Raw genomic sequence first — 18347 nt, 5'->3', positions numbered from 1 at the left:
CTCCGTGTGTCCTAGGGACACCCCTGCCTGTCCCAGAGACAAGTCAGCTTCTCAGGCTGGGGCTGGACAGGGCCTTAGTAACGGAGACGGCAGGGCTATGAGGGCAGCTGGGCGCTCTTGGGGGCCCTCATGCCCAACAGAAGCGGTGAGGTGACACTTGTCCTGCTTTTTTCTTTTTTGCAACCTCAGACTCCTGCGTTTGAGCGATGCTCCTGCCTCAGTCTCCAGAGTGTCTGGGATTACAGGTGCCCACCACCACGCCTGGCTACTTTTTGTATTTTTAGTAGAGATGGGGTTTCGCCATGTTGGCCAGGCTGGTTTTGAACTCCTGACCTCATGATCTGCGTGCCTCGGCCTCCCAAAGTGCTGGGATGACAGGCGTGAGCCACCGTGTCCGGCCACTCTGCTCTTTTCCTTGGCCCCCCAAACCTCCAGCTGTAGGGAGAGGCCACTGGATGGGGTCAGGTGGAGGAAGGGGCTGTTGTGACGGGGAAGCGGATCCTTCCCTCGGGGCCTGTGTGCTGAAGCTTCTGCCCTCTAGAGGCTGGGGCTGGGCTCAGTGCCCCAACCCTGCACCGCCCCGCACCACCATGGTCCTGGAAGCCCTGCACACTCCCTGCTCCACAGGCTCTGCGGGGTCAAGCCACACAAGACAGAGGGTCCGAAGAACTCCTGCTCGAGTAGACACCCGGCAGCCTAGGTGACCCCCCACCCCCACTCCGTCTTCCCTGGCCCCTTCCAGAAACACTGACCACATGGCTCCCTGACAGGAGCTGGGGGGCCCCTGAATGTCTGCTAATGCATGACAAGGGGTGGGGCGGGGCCCTGGGGTGCTTAGTCAATGTACAGGAGGTGGCCCTGATGGCAGAGATAAGGATGAGCTGCCATGGCCACCAGGTGTAAAGGCAGCTGGGTGTGGTCACAGCCCCGGTGGGCTGATGGGCCCTTCCATCTGCAGCCCCAACGCACAGGGGCTGCCTGGATTGTACCAAGTGGACACAGCAGACTCGCAGCGTCTGGGTCTGATTCCTCCTTTATTGGTGCCAAGTAGCCCCCCCTTTCCCAAACCCGCCCCTCAACACAAGTGCAGCTCCGCTCTGGGCCTGGCGGGTGGCGAGGGGGTCCCTTCCTCATCTGGGCCGCAGGGTTCCTTCTGCAGCAGCGCCACCGGCTCCTTCTGAAACCATAACCCCAGGCCCGGGCCCATCGGGCAGCCAGGGAGACCAGGCCCTGTCCAAGGGGGCCCTCAGGGGCATCCTGAGTGCAGAGACAGCACGTGAGGGACGGCAGGGGTGGGGGGGGGGCTGCTGACCCCAGCCCCCCTGCTGGAACTGGGCCTCCCCTGGTCACCAGCGCTGACCCGGAGGGCCCTATGGTCAGAAGGGAGGGCCTGGGGTAGGGCGGGCACTCACCAGGCCTGTAGGTTGGGCGTGTCGGACCTGGACAGGCAGAGCAGGCCGGTTCCCAGCCTGGACCAGGCTGTGCTGTTCTCCGCCTCCTGCTCGCTGACCCGCACCCCAAAGCAGAGTTAATCCCGGAGCTGGGGGTCCTCCCTGCTTCAGGGGCGCCCCAGCCCATCCCCCACCCCAAAGCAGAGTTAGTCCCGGAGCTGGGGGTCCTCCCTGCTGCAGGGGCGCCCCAGCCCGTCCCCCACCCCAAAGTAGAGTTAGTCCCGGAGCTGGGGGTCCTCCCTGCTGCAGGGGCGCCCCACCCCGTCCCCTACCCCAAAGCAAAGTTAGTCCCGGAGCTGGGGGTCCTCCCTGCTGCAGGGGCGCCCCAGCCCGTCCCCCACCCCAAAGCAGAGTTAATCCCGGAGCTGGGGGTCCTCCCTGCTGCCGGGGTCCCCCAGCCCCGCCCCCGCGCCCAGCCTCACCTGCGCTTCCCCACCAGGCCCTGCAGCAGCCGCTGCAGCCGGGCGCCCTCCCGCAGGCGACTGAGCTCGCTGGTGAACGTCCCGTCCGAGTGTCGCGGGGCCCTGGGGAGGGGGCGGCGGGCCGAGGTCAGGGCGGCGCGGAGGGGGGAGGGCGGGCGCGGCGGGGGTCGGGAGGGGGCGGGCGGCTCACCGGGGAGGCGCGGGGCGCGCGGCGGAGCCCCCGAGGAGCAGCAGCAGCAGCAGCAGGGGCCGGGGGACCATGGCGGGGCCGGTCGTGGGTGCGGATCGCGGCGGCCACGGCCCGGGGGCCCGGCACGGCCCCTTTATGGCGGCGCCCGGAAGGGGGACGGGCCGGGGGCGCCCAGCACCGCCCCGGCTCCACGGGGCCCGGCCGCGCCCAGCGATCTCGGGAAGGTCAGGGCCGCCCCCCCAGCTGTCGCCCGGGCCGCCTCCGGCCCCCTCCGCCGCGCTGGCGCCCCTCGGCTGCTGGGGGCGGGGATCCGGGCCTGGGGGGTAAAGGGGGCGAAGGGGGCGCGGGACCCTCAGCGGGAACAGCACCTCGAAGCCTCGGAGCCTGCGGGGCGCTGGAGTGAGGGGCCAGGGCTTGGCGTGGGCTCGGGGGGCGCTGGGGGTCCCCGGGGAAGGGGCGGCGGCCGGAGCTGCGGAGGGGCGACCTCATCTCGGCTTCAGCCTTGGGAAGGCGCGGTGGTCCCGGGAAGGCCTGAGCCCTGGCGCTGCGGGCGCTGGCACTGGATCCCTTTCAAGTGCCCGGTTCAGAGCCCTGAGGCTCCCTGGCCTCGCTGTGCCGCCGCGGCGCTCCTCGCGGGGTTGGGGTTAGTCCCGGTTCAACGCCCGCCCCGCCCATCCGCCTCCCGGGACGGCGCGCACGGGGAGCCCCGCGGGATTTGTCCTTTGGCGACCGGCTGGTCCGCGGCCTGTGTCGGACTCTCCTTCCCTTTCACGGTGACCCGCGTCCCGCCGTGTGGCGGGTCCACGTCCTTCATCCGTGGGTCTCTCCATGGACACTCTGGGCGGCGGCTTAGCGCTGCCACGGACACGGACACGCCCCGCAGGTCCCGTTTTCCGGCGCTCTGCGTGTACAGTTACGAGGATTTGCTGGTGACGGTAATTCCGTGTTCAACACTCACCCCACGTTTCCCGCGGCAGCTCCGCAGACGGCACCTCCCAGCCGTGCAGCAAGGGCGGGGCTCGTCGTTTTCTGGGTTTTGCTGCCGTCGCGATCCGTGGGTGCCACTGCGCGCTTGAGTTCATCTCCCTAATGACCCGCGCTGTGGAGCATCTTGTCCAGCGTCTGTGACCCATTTATACACCGTGGACTGAGTGGAAGGGAAACGCCGTCAGGCCCTTTGATTTTCCACGAGACTCGAGTGCTTTTTCTTTTTTCTTTTATTTTTATTTATTTATTTATTTATTTTTGAGACGGAGTTTCGCTCTTGTTTCCCAGGCTGGAGTGCAATGGCGCGATCTCGGCTCACCGCAACCTCCGCCTCCTGGGTTCAGGCAATTCTCCTGCCTCAGCCTCCTGAGTAGCTGGGATTACAGGCACGCGCCACCATGCCCAGCTAATTTTTTGTATTTTTAGTAGAGACGGGGTTTCACCATGTTGACCAGGATGGTCTCGATCTCTTGACCTCGTGATCCACCCGCCTCGGCCTCCCAAAGTGCGGGGATTACAGGCTTGAGCCACTGCGCCTGGCCTTTTTTTTTTTTTTTTTGAGACAGCCTCGCTCTGTTGCCCAGGCTGGAGTGCAGTGGGGCCATCTCGGCTCCCTGCAACCTCTGCCTCCCGGGTTCAAGCAATTGTCACACCTTGGTCCCCCAGGTAGCTGGGATTACATGCGTGCACCGTCGTGCCCGGCTAATTTTTGTATTTTTAGCAGAGACGGTATTTCACCCTGTTGGCCAGGCTGGTCTGAGACTCCTGACCTCAGGTGATCCGCCCGCCCTGGCCTCACTTTCTCCGCACACTGTCACTCGAAGTCGCTGCAGCCGCTATGTTTAGCTTCCGCGGTTCTGGCTGCGAGGCTGCTCCTTGCTGTGGTCTCGGTTGCATTTCCCCAATGGCTGGGACACAACCTCTTTCCAGGCGCTTATGTCCATTGGCAGCTTGTTGTGGGTTAAATGTGGCTTCACGTCTCTTGCCCATTTTTAAATTGTTCTCTACAGCTGAGTTTATTTTTATCGTGAGAAAATACGCACAACGTGAAACTTAGCATTTTAGCCATTTTGAAGTATAAACCGATACTCCGCACAGTCACGAAGTCGTACAGCCACCACTGCTGTTTCCTTCCAGAACTTTCTACTCCCCAGATGGAAAACTTCTGAGTAACGGGGTTTACGGGTGTGCGCCACCCACCGCATCCCCCAGGCTGGAGTGCGCTGACTAGATCTCGGCTCACCGCAGCCTCCGCCTCCCAGGTTCAAGCGATTCTCCAGCCTCAGCCTCCCTAGTGGCTGGGATTACAGGCACCGGCCACCATGCCTGGTTAATGTTCGTATTTTTAGTAGAGATGGGGTTTCACCACGTTGCCCAGGCTGGTCTCAAATTCCTGACCTCAGGTGATCCACCCACCTCAGCCTCTCAAAGTGCTGGGATCACAGGTGTGAGCCGCTGTGCCTGGCCATTTATTTTTGTATCGTCAGCGGAGAGGGGGTTTCGCTATGTTGGCCAGGCTGGTCTCGAACTCTTGGCCTCAAGCAATCCACTCACCTTGGCCTCCCAAAGAGCTGGGATTACAGGCCTGAGCCGCGGTGCCCCGCCCCTTTTGCATATCGTGGATAGTGCTGCTGTGAACATTTACAGACAAGCCTTTGTTTGAACACCTGTTTTCACTTGTTTTTGGTCTGTAACACATGCCCGCTGAGTCGCATGAAACTGTGTGTGTACCTTGATGCGGAACTGCTCAGCTTTCCCCCGCAGCGAGCACAGCACTTCGCACGGCGCCGGCAGTGAGCTTTCCCCTCCGTACATTTATTTCTATTTATTTTATATTATCGCCATTCTAATGGGTAGGCAATGGCATCTTATTGTAGTTTTGATTTGCATTTCCCCAGTGACTAAGGGCGACGAGGATCTTTTCAAGCACTTCTTGGTCATTTGTGTGTGTCTGTGTGTGTGTGTGTGTGTGTGTGTGTGTGTGTGTGTATATATATATATTTTTTTTTTTTTTTTTTGAGACAGAGTTTCGCTCTTGTTGCCCAGGCTGGAGTGCAATGGCGCGATCTCGGCTCACTGCAACCTCCGCCTCCTGGGTTCAGGCAATTCTCCTGCCTCAGCCTCCTGAGTAGCTGGGACTACAGGCACGCGCCACCGTGCCCAGCTAATTTTTTGTATTTTTAGTAGAGACGGGGTTTCACCATGTTGAGCAGGAAGGTCTCGATCTCTCGACCTCTGATTCACCCGCCTCGGCCTCCCAAAGTGCTGGGATTACAGGCGTGAGCCACCGTGCCCGGCCAGTTTGTCATTGTTTCAAAAGCGATCTCTGTATGCTGCATCTGCTGTACCAGAGATGGGTGCTACAACCCCCTTTCCCGCCTAGCTTTCTTTTCACTGTCTTGATGGTGGCAGACATCTTGGGGGCCAGCTTGGCTGTCTGCACCATAGCTAGATGCCTGCCCACACCTGCCTGGAGCAGCCCGTTCCCCTACAGACCCCAAGACCTTGCCTGTGACTCTCCAGTGCCTGCTTCTCAGCGTCCTCACTTCTCCCGTCAGTGCCTCCACCTGGCCTATGTCCCCCATACCTTTGAGGTCAGGATCCTCAATTCCTGGCACTGCTGCTCCCAGAAACAAAGACACGAGGGTTGGGACGTGCATGGCCCGGAGTCCCGCACAGTGGTGCCGCCTGTAGTGCCTCTAACCCCCTTTAGTGGAAGGCTGCAGAAAACACCGCTCAGTTCAGGTGTCACCCCGATTTTATGAAGTCCACAAACCTCTCTCTGCGCTTTGCAAGCACTTTCTCTTCCGAACGTTTGGAACCCGCCAGGGCCGGCTTCTCCTTCCAGCTGCCTCCTCGAGGACTGAACCTACGGTCGGTGGGGCCGGGACCCCTGCCCAGGGTCCCAGGGGCGCCTACCTGGCTCGGGGTCACGGCCAGAGGAGCCGCGGCCGAGGGTGGTGGTCGCCGGGCGAGGACCAGAGGCTGCTGCGGGCGGGGCGCGGCGTCGGCGGCTGGGTCTGGCGCCGTGTCCGAGGCGGGAGCGGGCGTGGAGGGTGCGCGCAAGGCCAGAGCGAGTCCGCGGGGCAGGCGGAGCTTGGGTCTTCCAGCGTCTGGCGAGACCGGCCCGGCCCGGGAAGGACGTTTTCCCAGAAGCCAAGTGAACTGGGCGGGGTGCGCGGGTCGGCGCTGGGTCGATGCCCGCATTTAGGGGCCGGGTCTGGCCGCCTCTCCATCCCTGTCGGGTTATCGGGGTGCAGACCCGCGCGTCCCCGCCGACCCCGCGGGACAACCACCTCGCTTAATTCCCGTCCCTTTGGGCCGTCGCATTCGTCCACCTGCCCGTCTTTCCCTGCGCATAATTCCACGATGAGCAGATACTGGGCGCGGGCGCACGGTGGAGCGCCGCAGGGACCCCCCACTTCCCCCCGCGCCCCCAGGAGCTGGGTCGGGGGCGGGACCAGGGCCTGGCGGGGCGTGCCCGAGGGGAGGGACTCCCGGGCTGGGTGCCCGGCGCTGTCCGTGGCGCTCAGCGCCCGCGGGGCGCGTGAGGCCCGCACGCCATGGGGAACCGCAGCGCCGCGGACGCGGGCGGGCTGCTGGCGGGGCGCGGGCCGGGAGCGGGGCTGGCGGGGCCGGGTGCGGCGGCGCTGGTGGGGGGCGTGCTGCTCATCGGCGCGGTGCTCGCGGGGAACTCGCTCGTGTGCGTGAGCGTGGCCACCGAGCGCGCCCTGCAGACGCCCACCAACTCCTTCATCGTGAGCCTGGCGGCCGCCGACCTCCTGCTCGCGCTCCTGGTGCTGCCGCTGTTCGTCTACTCTGAGGTGAGCCGCGTCCGCGCCCGATCCCTTGTTCCCGGTCCCTGTCCCCGCGGAGGACCCGGCGCGACCCGGCCCCTTTCTGCTCTGGAGCTTCCAGCCCGGGCGGCGGCAGCTGCGCTCCGCCTGTTCCCACCACCGCCCCCTCGGGCCCTCCCACCCGCTGCGCTGTCCGTCCCGGACCCTCGTTCCACTCCTCCCTTCCCCCTCTGTGTTGGTGTCTGCTACCCAGGACATGCCCCGTCCTTGGATCCAGGGACCCCAGAAACAGACGACTTTGTCAAGCCCAGCCCCCTCCATAGCTGGATTTCACCCCCAGGGAAACCAGCTGGACAGACAGGCTCAGCCCCCTGGATGCCCTGGGACATGGACACAACACACACCGCGCACACACACACCTGCAAACACACTGCACTCGGCCACAGCCACTGCCCACCACGCACACCCAGTGCAGACACTTGCACACCCCCACAAGGAGGCTCAGCTTGCAGGGGAGCAGGGGAGGCCTGGGCTGGACAGAATCCAGGGGAGGGGAGGGTGTGTGGGGGCCAGGACCCTGCTGAGAACCCTGGGGGATGAGAGAGAATTGGGGGATGGAGCCCACACCCCACACCAGGTCTGGCCCTGGAGTGGGTCGGCCTCGGTGCCAGCCCCTCTGCTGCCAGAGAAAAGCAGCTTAGGGCTGAGCTGGGGACGCGGTGTCCTGGACTATGGGGGAGGGGGACTGGGGTTTCCCCTCGGTGGCCACGGTGAGTCCTGGCGGCTGGGGCAGGGACCAGCAGCGCCAGACACGCATGACCTGTGCTCCTTTCGAGCCACAGACGTCACAGTGACGACGCTTAAGCTTATAATCTTCCCAAATCGGCGGGAAGGGATTAGGGGGACTACCTGCCCCTTTGCCCTTGGAGAGTAACTCCGTGTGGAGTACCACGCTGGGCATTGGGCGAGGTCGACACATTTTTTAAAACTAATTTATCTTTAAGACAATCGTCATGTGGATACTGCCATCACCCTTGTTACAGACGAGGAAGCAGAAACGAAGTAACCACCCGAACCTCCCGCACTGAGCCTCACCAGACAGTCTGGCTGGCGGTCTGAGGCTGGTCTGAGGCTGGTCAGCAGCCAGCTTCACGTTGCAGGCCCAGCGGGGACTCTGCCTACCCCAGGCTGGGCAGAGGGCTCTCCTTGAGCCCCATGACATCAGGCCCCGCCCCCAGGCCTTTCTCATGTTTGTAACAAGAGGGAGACCAAGTCCAGGAGAGTGACTCACGCCTGTAATCCCAGCACTTTGGAGGCCAAGGCAGGAGGATCACTGGAGCCCAGGAGTTTGAGACCAGCCCGGGAAACATACCAGACCCCGTCTGTACAAAAAGTTAAACAGGCAGGGCGCGGCGGCTCATGCCCGTAATCCCAGCACTTTGGGTGGCAAAGGAGGTGGATCAGGAGGTCAGGAGTTCGAGAGTAGCCTGGCCAACATGGTGAAACCGCGTCTCTCCTAAAAGTACAAAAATGAGTTGGGGGTGGTGGTGCACACCTGTAGTTCCAGCTACTCTGGATACTGAAGTGGGAAGATCACTTGATCCCAGAGTTCCAGGCTACAGTGAGTCACTGCACTCCAGCCTGGGCGACAGAAAGAAACCCCCACTGGAAAAAAAAAAAAAAAAAAAAGGGCGACGTGAGTGGGGGAGGTGGTGTTTCGGGCCCGGCAGTGGCTGTGAGGGTCCCTGGCCGCGCAGCGCGAGAAACCTCAGGTCTCGTGTTGCTGCGCCCTCGGTGTCCCGTGCAGGTGCAGGGCGGCGCGTGGCTGCTGAGCCCTCGCCTGTGCGACGCTCTCATGGCCATGGACGTCATGCTGTGCACCGCTTCCATCTTCAACCTGTGCGCCATCAGCGTGGACAGGTGCGCCGCCCTCCCCGCCCGCGCCCCCGCACCCCTCCCGCCGTCGCCGCCGCCCTCACCGCGGCCTTCGCGCTGTCCCGCGCCCCCTCGGCGCTCCCCACAGGTTCGTGGCCGTGGCCGTGCCGCTGAGCTACAACCGCCAGGGTGGGAGCCGCCGGCAGCTGCTGCTCATCGGCGCCACGTGGCTGCTGTCCGCGGCGGTGGCGGCGCCGGTGCTGTGCGGCCTCAATGACGTGCGCGGCCGCGACCCCGCCGTGTGCCGCCTGGAGGACCGCGACTACGTGGTCTACTCGTCTGTGTGCTCCTTCTTCCTGCCCTGCCCGCTCATGCTGCTGCTCTACTGGGCCACGTTCCGCGGCCTGCGGCGCTGGGAGGTGACCCGTCGCGCCAAGCTGCACCGCCGCGCGCCACGCCGGCCCAGCTGCCCCCGCCCGCCTTACCCGGCGACCGGCCTCCCCGAGGACCCCTGCGGCCCCGACTGCGCGCCCCCCGCGCCCGGCCTCCACCAGGGCCCCTGCGGCCCGGACTGCGCGCCCCCCGCCCCCGGCCTCCGCCAGAACCCGCGTGGCCCCATCTGTGCGCCCTACGACAACGTCCAGGCCACTGAGCTCCCACCCCAGACCCCGCCGCAGACCCGCAGGAGGAGGCGTGCCAAGATCACCGGCCGGGAGCGCAAGGCCATGAGGGTCCTGCCGGTGGTGGTCGGTGGGTTCCCATTTTGGGGGACGGCGGGGGGAAAGGAGAGGAGTACAGGGCACAGAGGGCGGGGGGGCGCTGACGCGGCTCTCGGCGCCCCCAGGGGCCTTCCTGCTGTGCTGGACGCCCTTCTTCGTGGTGCACATCACGCAGGCGCTGTGTCCCGCCTGCTCCGTGCCCCCACGGCTGGTCAGCGCCGTCACTTGGCTGGGCTACGTCAACAGCGCCCTGAACCCCGTCATCTACACGGTCTTCAACGCCGAGTTCCGCAACGTCTTCCGCAAGGCCCTGCGTGCCTGCTGCTGAGCCGGGCACCGCCCCGCAGGCTGGGCGCCGCGCCCCAGGGACCAAGGAGATGGGAGGGCGGCTTTGTACGTTAATTAAACAAATTCCTTCCCAAACTCAGCTGTGAAGGTTCCTGGGGGTTGTGGGGAAAAGGGAGGAGGGGCTTCTGCCTCAGTTGCCCCAGACCCCCCAGCCAGTTAACCCCTTCCTTCCCGCCGAGGAGGCCCACAGACACCCCACTATCAGGCCCACTCAGTTTGCAGCGCCCTGGCCCAGCCTCCCCCTCTATGCAAGGGAGAGGAGGGAGGGGAGAGGAAATAGCATTCAGGAAGGCAAGGTGTCTCCTGGGCAGCCCAGTCCCAATGGGAAGAAATCAGCCACCAGGTCCTGCCCAGACCAACTCCCGCCTTAGCAGACCAGGCACAGGAGGCTCCAGACTCTGTCCCACAGAACCCCACAGGGGTGCTCAACCCATCATTTTAGAAGCTGCCTTGAGGCTGGGGCACAGCTTCCTGCCAGTCCCTGGGCGAGGATGCCCCAAGCCCCACAGGAAGGGGCCTGTGGTGCTGGGTGGGGCCCACCAAGGAGCTTCCCTGGAGGGGGCTCCATGCTCAGTCACCCTGGTGCCCAGCCAACCGCTGCCCAGCGTCCATACATGTGGGGGGGCCAAGGGGTGGGAGCAGGGAGGATTCAGCAGGGCGAGGGTGGGCAGTGGGGAGGGAATGGGCAGAGTGGGGGAAGGAATGGGCAGAGTGGGGAGGGAATGGGCAGAGCGGGGCTGGGATGGGCAGAGCAGAGCCAGGGGTAGACAGAGCCACCCAAGCTTCCTGTCTGCATTGGGCTGCCTGGCTCCCTCAACCATAGCGCAGCCCCCGACCCTGGGAGAGGCGGGGTGGCTCCCAGGGGCCTCCATGCAGGAACAGCCCACCCTGGACTGGATCCAGCTCTCTCCCAGACCCAGGCTATGGGAGAAAAGGGGGGGCCCTTCGCCTCCCAGTCCTGCTGGCTGGACCTTTCCTGTGCTGGGGATGCGGCTTCTGAGCCAGGGCAGCTGGCCGGGGTGCTGAGCTCCCATGGGAACAGAGACTCCAGGCTGTGCAGTCTACAGCGTGAGGCACTCCCTCAGCTTGCTAAACAGTCCGTGCAGGCTGCAGGCGGTGGTCACACCTGTAATCCCAGCTACTCGGGAGGCTGAGGCGGAAGGATCCCTTGAGGCTGGGAGGTTGAAGCTGCAGTGAGCTGAGATTGCGCCACTGCACTCCAGCCTGGGTGACAGAGTGAGACTCAGTCTCGAAAAAAAAAAAAGAAAAAAAAATCAGAATAAACCACTCGGTCCCAAGACACCCACAGACTCAAAAGACGGGGCCTCTGTGGAGCCCATAGCCGGTGAGCCTCTCCCCGAGCACAGCACCTTCCAGGGTGCTCATGCCCAGCTGGGGCAGAAAGCGCTTCAGAAGACAGCATCAGAACCGCTGGCGCAGGTGCCTCCCGGCGCTGCTGACCCACCCCGGTGCCCGCTGAGCTGTTGCTGGATCTGCACTTTCCTGCCTCAGGGCAGCGACAGCTGTGGAGCCTTCTGCGTGCAGGGAACACAGGCCACGAGGGAAGAGGTTTCCAGAACAAGAGTAATGCTGCTCCAGCAGGGCAGGTGGGTCCCATGTCCAGGCCCAGCCCAGCAGCTAAACATGCAGGATGCACCTGGTGCCCCCCGCAGCCTTCAGCCCCTTCTCTCTCCTCCACCTGGTACCAGGGCCATGAGAAACAAGGAGACCAGGAGGACATGAGGCTGTGCGTGTGGAGGCCGGACCGAGGCCACCGCGCTGTCCACGTGATGAGGCTGTGCGTGTGGAGGCCTGACTGAGGCCACTGAGGTGTCCACATGTGCTAAACAGGCTACGCTGGGTCCTTGGGCTCACTCAGTCAGCCTGGGCACAGGAGGGCACCATGTGCCCCGAAGCCTGGCGTGACGCTCCCAGCAGCTGCGAGGCTCTTGTGGAACAGAAGGAATGAAGACTCTCCTGGACTACACGTGCCAGCCACTGGGCACCACACTTTGGCCGGTCACACTTCCCCATGCACTGGAGGTGTGGTGGACTCAGGCTGCCCACCTGCGTGGGCAGGAGGAAGGAGCCATCCCAGAGGGCTGGCACTGAAACTGGCCGCGTGGGAAGGGAGGCCTTATTTACACTTTATTGACAGACACACACGTATGTACATGCGTCACAGCACACGCCCGTGGGCAAGACCGGACGCTCATGATCCTGGGGCTAAAAGTCTCTCCTGGAGCGGGCAGGGGCCCAGGCGGGGGGAGTCCGCTCCCCAGGGCACCATTACGTAAAGTTTCTTAATAACTTGTCCAGCAAGTTTCCTCACCTTCCCACACCCTCTTCTCAACGCCCCCCGAGAGTCCTTGCGGGGACTTCCACCTGCAAAAGCCTCGCAGGAGTGCAAGGGCGTCCAGCTCACAGGGCGGCTGGGGGAGCCTCACACGGTCACCTTCTCCATCACGCTCTCAGCCACGTGGACTTCGTCTGCCTGCACCGTGACAGCTGCTGACTGGCCACACATGTGCTGGTGATCTTTCCAGTCCTGGAAGGGAGGACACATCCACGTCAGCAAGGTCAGGGGGTGGAGCAGGGCCTTTAAGTGGGACCTGGGCAGGGTCCCCGAGGTGGACCCCAGGCCCCCAACCCTAGCGGCTGCAGCCACGTGTGAGCTCACAGGGGTGCTGAGAGAATGCCCTCCCCAGCCCCGTGCACCTGCACTAGTGGCCTCTGCTCCAATCCTGCCTTCCCACTCTCTTGGTTTGAATCTCTTGGTTGGATCAAAAGGCAAGCAAGAGGCCGGCGTGGTGCTCACCCTGCAATCCCAGCGCTCTAGGAGGCTGAGGTGTGCGGATCACCTGAGGTCAGGAGTTCAAGACCAGCCTGGCCAACATGGTGAAACTCCATCTCTACTAAAAATACAAAAATTAGTCAGGCGTGGTGGCAGGCACCTGTAATCCCAGCTATTTGGGAGGCTGAGGCAGGAGAACGCTTTGAACCCGGGAAGCAGAGACTGTAGTGAGCCGAGAGATAGTGCCACTGCACTCCCGCTGGGGTGACAGAGCGAGTCTCCATATCAAAAAAAAGGGCAAACAACAAACCAGGGTCCGACTCTGCAAACCAGCTGTTTTGTGTTCGGGGTGTAACAAAGAGTATCACACACGCAGAGAAACATTTGCATATGTACATATTACATATGTAAATTTCAATCCAGTTCTGTTTTTGTTTTGTTTTTTGAGATGGAGTTTCCCTCTTCTTGCCCAGGCTGGAGGGCAATGTTGCAATCTCAGGTCACTGTGCAACCTCCACCTCTGGGCTCAAGCGATTCTCCTGCCTCAGCCTCCTGAGTGTCTGGATTACAGGTGCGTGCCTCCACACCCGGCCAATTTTTGTATTTTTAGTAGAGATGGGGTTTCGCCATGTCGGCCAGGCTGGTCTCAAACTCCTGACGTCAGGTGGTCCGCACGCCTTGGCCTCCCGAGTGCTGGGATTACAGGCGTGAGCCACCGCCCCAGCTCCAGTTGTTTTTAAGGGCAAAGATGAAAAAGGGCTGCAGAGGGGCTTGTGGCTGCGGCTCTGCAGAAAGGAAGTCGGGGATGGTGCCTGGCAGAAGCCAGTGAATCGGTCAGCACGGGACCAGGCCCCCACCGCCTGCTACATGGAGTGCCTCGGCACAGAGCAGAGCTCTCGAGGAGGCGCCTGGTGCTGACACGCAGGTGGCCTTGTCAGACGGAGGCAGCCCTGTGCATGGGGGCATGCTAGGTGCGATAAAACACACAGAACAGAAATAAACACGTCCAAATGGTGACAGGTATTTCCTGGATAGCAGGATTCCCGATAATCATAATAAAAAGGCAAAATTAGGCCAGGTGCCGTGGCTCACGCCTGTAACCCTAGCACAATGGGAGGTGCCGTGGCTCACACCTGTAATCTTAGCACGATGGGAGGTGCCGTGGCTCACGCCTGTAACCCTAGCACGATGGGAGGTGCCGTGGCTCACACCTGTAACCCTAGCACGATGGGAGGTGCCATGGCTCATGCCTGTAATCCTAGCACGATGGGAGGTCAAGGTGGGTGGATCACCTGAGGCCAGGAGCTTGAGACCAGTCTGCCCAACATGGCAAAATCCCATCTCTACAAAAAAATACAAAACCTAGCTGGATGTGGTGGTGTGCACCTGTAGTCCCAGCTACACAGGAGGCTGAGGCATGAGAATCGCTTGAACCTGGGAGGTGGAGGTTACAATGAGCCGAGTCCCTGCCACTGCACTGCAGCCCAGGCGACTGAGTCAAACTCCATTTAAAAAATAAAACAAATGACATGGACATAGACCACAAGTCTACACAGCATCAGAGCAACAGCAGCAAAGTGCAGTGGCTGGTGTCGACCACTGCCCACACTCCCTGCCTCCATTCGGGGCGGCTCCTGCCCAGACTGTGTGGGGCGAGGGGACTGCACCCTTCACGGGAGCTGCCACTGAGGATGTGGGCCCCAGACCAGGCCCCCAGGACTTCTAGATGCTTCCTTCTCTGGTCTACAGGTTGAGCCTCTCCCCGGGGCCTGTGCAGACAGAGGGAGAGAGGTCGTACATCTGTTGACTAGGCTACAGAATCTTCCATCGAGTTTTTCACCATGGCTGACTTTTAAAATCAGAACTGCTGGTTCTTTTTAAAGCAAACTTTTCCATGTTAAACATCACTGTGATTCTTCCTAAAGTATAATGTTAAAATATTTTGGAAAAAAATCATTATCTGAAAAGCCAAAATTAGAAATTAGTGTTTTAGTTTTTGAAAAATATGAAAAAACAGTTAAATTCACAAGAAGCTAACAGTAAACAGAAACAAATAAATGACACAACCCAACATCAAAGACCTTTGGGAGGTGAGGGGGAGGGTCCCAGCTTGAGCAACATAGCAAGACCCTGTCTTTATAAAAAAAAAAAATGTCTTAAAATTAGCTGGGTGTGGTGGCTCATGCCTCTGGTCTAAGCTACTCGGGAGACTGAGGCAGGAGGATCACTTGAGCCAGGAGGTCAAGGCTGTAGGGAGCCGTGATGGCACCAATGGACTCCAGCCTGGGTGACAGAGCAAGACCCTGTCTACAAAAAAACCTAAAATAATGAACTAAAAACAGTGACTCAAAATCCAATTAAGAAACAATCCAAATCTGATTTACAGTGATCCAGGCCTCATAGATGAAAATCACAGCGTGTGGGGCTTTCAAATGCTCAGGCCTCACCCCAAAGAGAGCGAGGGCCTGCCTTGCTTGCTGCTGCGTCCCAGCGGGGACTGTCGGACCTCAGACTGCTCATCTCTGAGGCCCAGCATCTCACCCTCCCCAACACCAGTCCCCTCACAGCAAATGGAAGAACATGTGCCGGGCTCGGTGGCTCACACCTGTCATCTCAGCAGTCAGGCAGACTGGGGCAGGTGGATCCCTTGAGCCCAGGAGTGCAAGACCACCCTGGCTAACATGGCGAAACCCCATCTCTACTAAAAATACAAAAATTAGCCGGCATGGTAGTGCGTGCCTGTAATCCCAGCTGCTAGGGAGGATGAGGCAGGAGGGTCCCTTGGCCCCAGGAGGTGGGGGCTGCAGTGAGCTGAGATTGCGCCACTGCACTCCAACCTGGACAACAGAGCAAAACTCATTCTCAAAAAAAAAGGACTAAATGCCCCCAAGCACTCTGATTACGGTAGGAAAAGTAACACAGTCCTGAACTTCCAAAAATTCTCTTTGATTTGTGTGGAGTGGATGGCTGAATAACAGAAACAGGAACTGTGGACTGTCTTCCTCACGTGGCTCTGCAATGAGTGTGGAGGCTAGGGAGCACTGACCAGCAGCCCTCAGAGTACCCAGCCACAGCCTGCAGCCCTCAGGGTACCCAGCCACCACCTGCAGCCCTCAGGGTACCCAGCCACAGCCTGCAGCCCTCAGGGTACCCAGCCACAGCCTGCAGCCCTCAGGGTACCCAGCCACAGCCTGCAGCCCTCAGGGTACCCAGCCACAGCCTGCAGCCCTCAGGGTACCCAGCCACAGCCTGCAGCCCTCAGGGTACCCAGCCACAGCCTGCAGCCCTCAGGGTACCCAGCCACAGCCTGCAGCCCTCAGGGTACCCAGCCACAGCCTGCAGCCCTCAGGGTACCCAGCCACAGCCTGCAGCCCTCAGGGTACCCAGCCACAGCCTGCAGCCCTCAGGGTACCCAGCCACAGCCTGCAGCCCTCAGGGTACCCAGCCACAGCCTGCAGCCCTCAGGGTACCCAGCCACAGCCTGCAGCCCTCAGGGTACCCAGCCACCGCCTGCAGCCCTCAGGGTACCCAGCCACCGCCTGCAGCCCTCAGGGTACCCAGCCACAGCCTGCAGCCCTCAGGGTACCCAGCCACAGCCTGCAGCCCTCAGGGTACCCAGCCACAGCCTGCAGCCCTCAGGGTACCCAGCCACCACCTGCAGCCCTCAGGGTACCCAGCCACAGCCTGCAGCCCTCAGGGTACCCAGCCACCACAGATGGGGCCTCACATGAGCACTACCTGGCCGTGACACATGCCAGCGGCCTAGGAGGGAGCGGGGAGGAGGAGGGGAGTCAAGCGTGGTCCGAGGCAGCAGGAGCACAAGGGGAGGGAGAGCCACCCAGGGGTCTACCCTGCAAGGGAGGAGGCAGGGCATGAGCTCAGTGCAGGTGAGACCTACCTTGCGCTGGCAGAAGGTGGAGCAGTAGTTGACCTTGTGGCAGCCAGTGCACTCGCTCATGGCCTCCCGGCCGCAGTTAACACAGGACTGCTGCAAGAAGGACACAGGAGGCTGGTCAGTGACGTGGCCATGGAGAGCCCAAGATGCGGGGACAGAGGCAGGTGCAGGCCGGCGGCCTAAAGTCTCCCCACTAGAGTCAGACTGCACCCCATCCCAGTGCTGCTCAGAATGTTCTTGTCACCTCCAGAATCAGCTCTTTCTGGCCTCAGTGCAGTTTGCCCCTTACATTCATTCATCGAAAAATCAGCATGGCCCGGGTATGGTGGCTCACTCCTGTAATCCCAGCACTGTGGGGGGCTGAGATGGGCAGATCACCGGAGGTCAGGAGCTGGAGACCAGCCTGAACAACATCTCAAAACCCCATTTCTACTAAAATTAGGAAAATTAGCCGGGCATGGTAGTGTGCATCTGGAATCCCAGCTACTGGAGAGGCTGAGGCAGAAGAATCGCTTATACCAGGAAGGCAGAGGTTTCAGCGAGCCAAGATCGCACTACTGCACTCCGGCCTGGGCGACAGAGGGAGACTCTGTCTCAAAACAAAAGGAAAATCAGCATGAAAATCTTTCTCCAAACTCCAAGGAGCTTCACTCCAGCCCGGCCACCACAGAAAAATCACAGTCAGGCGTCCACCACTGCCAACACCCCGAGCAGGGCTGGGGCGTCAGCCTCCGCATGTCCCAAACTGCTGCTGTGGAGCCACAGCCGACACCCCACTCCCGTCCCCACAACCATCCGGTTTCTGATTGAAAAGATGACAGCAGCTTTGTGTACTTTCTCCTTAAATTACGTTATTGGAGTTTTTTTTTTGTTTTTTTTTTTTTTTTTTTTTTTTGTGACAGAGTTTCGCTCTGTCACCAGGCTGGAGTGCAGTGGCGCGATCCTGGCTCACTACAAGTTCCGTTTTCTGGTTTTAAGTAATTCTCCTGCCTCAGCCTCCCAAGTAGCTGGGACTACAGGCGCGCACCACCACGCTCGGCTAATTTTTTGTATTTTTAGTAGAGACAGGGTTTCACCATGTCGGCCAGGATGGTCTTGATCTCTTGACCTCGTGATCCACCCGCCTCGGCCTCCCAAAGTGCTGGGATTACAGGTGTGAGCCACCGCGCCCGGCCCTGGAGTTTTTCTTTCTCATCAGCACACAGGTCAATATGCTGTCAATAATTAATGTTTGCCGCATGATGGACCAGGGTGCTCTCTGAGACAGAGAAACCATCAGGCCTAGGGAGAGCCCCTGGCGCCAAGACCCACACACCCGGAATGTGCCCGATCATTGCAGGCACTGCGGGAAGGGCTGCGGCCAGTGTGTGGGTGAATGGCAGCATCTGTGAGCCGCACAGGAAGCAACTCCGGCGCGGCCACACGCCTCCTGCACATGTGTGCAGAATTGCTCTGAGACTGTTCTCACGTGGCCTTCCTTCTTCGCAAGTGTGATCTCCAACATGTTTCCAGCTGTACGACATTCACAGCTCCAACAATTCAGCCACTTGCTTCAGAAAACAGGAGCATTAGGAGGAATCTCTGGTACTAACTTAGATTGTCCCCTGCCTCTACTTAGGTATTTTTTGAGACATAGTCTCTCTCTGGTCACCCAGGCTGGAGTGCAGTGGTGCCATCTCGGTTCACTGCAACCTCCACCTCCTGAGTTCAAGTGATTCTCGCGCCTCAGCCTCCCCAGTAGCTGGGACTACAGGTGTGCACCACCATACCCAGCTAATTTTTTGTTATTTTCAGGAGAGATGGGGTTTCACCATATTGGTCAGGCTGGTCTCGAACTCCTGACCTCAAATGATCCACCTGAGTTGGCCT

At 60.9% G+C, this 18347-nt stretch overlaps 3 protein-coding genes across 5 annotated transcripts in view; 1 reads left to right on the top strand and 2 right to left on the bottom strand.

Annotated features, from left to right (window-relative positions):
- Nucleotides 1-1015: 1015 nt before the first annotated feature.
- SCT (secretin) lies at nucleotides 1016-2171 on the bottom strand. Its single transcript, XM_035264371.3, has 4 exons — nucleotides 2064-2171; nucleotides 1874-1975; nucleotides 1413-1505; nucleotides 1016-1257 (listed from the first exon to the last, which is right to left on the bottom strand). The coding sequence occupies exons 1-4, from the start codon at nucleotides 2132-2134 to the stop codon at nucleotides 1131-1133; spliced, it is 393 nt and encodes a 130-aa protein (XP_035120262.1). The 5' UTR covers nucleotides 2135-2171; the 3' UTR covers nucleotides 1016-1130.
- A 4401-nt stretch (nucleotides 2172-6572) lies between these two features.
- On the top strand, nucleotides 6573-9864 carry DRD4 (dopamine receptor D4). Of its 2 annotated transcripts, XM_035263898.3 has the most exons (4): nucleotides 6573-6874; nucleotides 8655-8767; nucleotides 8871-9472; nucleotides 9567-9864. In XM_035263898.3, the coding sequence occupies exons 1-4, from the start codon at nucleotides 6614-6616 to the stop codon at nucleotides 9767-9769; spliced, it is 1179 nt and encodes a 392-aa protein (XP_035119789.2). In that variant the 5' UTR covers nucleotides 6573-6613; the 3' UTR covers nucleotides 9770-9864. The 2 variants fall into 2 exon arrangements, with proteins under 2 accessions (XP_035119789.2, XP_035119788.3); XM_035263897.3 differs by having other exon boundaries at nucleotides 8871-9864.
- A 2058-nt stretch (nucleotides 9865-11922) lies between these two features.
- DEAF1 (DEAF1 transcription factor) overlaps nucleotides 11923-18347 on the bottom strand; it is a 43699-nt gene continuing 37274 nt past the window's right edge. For both annotated transcript variants that reach the window (XR_013523634.1, XM_002755687.7), the window contains 2 exons: nucleotides 16482-16571; nucleotides 11923-12337 (listed from right to left, as the gene is read on the bottom strand). Coding sequence is in view for 1 of the 2 variants with exons in the window: in XM_002755687.7 (XP_002755733.1) it covers nucleotides 12233-12337; nucleotides 16482-16571 (195 nt within the window). In the remaining variant the exon portion in view is untranslated. The remainder of the gene's footprint in view (nucleotides 12338-16481; nucleotides 16572-18347) is intronic.

Source organism: Callithrix jacchus, chromosome 10, assembly GCF_049354715.1.
Source record: "Callithrix jacchus isolate 240 chromosome 10, calJac240_pri, whole genome shotgun sequence".
Classification (NCBI taxonomy): Eukaryota; Metazoa; Chordata; class Mammalia; order Primates; family Cebidae; genus Callithrix; species Callithrix jacchus.
This window is presented reverse-complemented; position numbering and strand designations above follow the sequence as displayed.

Bases quoted from the DNA above. Each gene is read 5' to 3' on its own strand.
- SCT (XM_035264371.3), bottom strand. From the start codon at position 2,134: ATGGTCCCCCGGCCCCTGCTGCTGCTGCTGCTGCTCCTCGGGGGCTCC. The intron at 1,976-2,063 runs GTGAGCCGCCCG...CCCCCTCCCCAG, and splicing joins GCGCGCCCCGCGCCTCCCCG to GGCCCCGCGACACTCGGACG. The intron at 1,506-1,873 runs GTGAGGCTGGGC...GGTGCGGGTCAG, and splicing joins GGCCTGGTGGGGAAGCGCAG to CGAGCAGGAGGCGGAGAACA.
- DRD4 (XM_035263897.3), top strand. From the start codon at position 6,614: ATGGGGAACCGCAGCGCCGCGGACGCGGGCGGGCTGCTGGCGGGGCGC. The intron at 6,875-8,654 runs GTGAGCCGCGTC...TGTCCCGTGCAG, and splicing joins CGCTGTTCGTCTACTCTGAG to GTGCAGGGCGGCGCGTGGCT. The intron at 8,768-8,870 runs GTGCGCCGCCCT...CGCTCCCCACAG, and splicing joins TGCGCCATCAGCGTGGACAG to GTTCGTGGCCGTGGCCGTGC.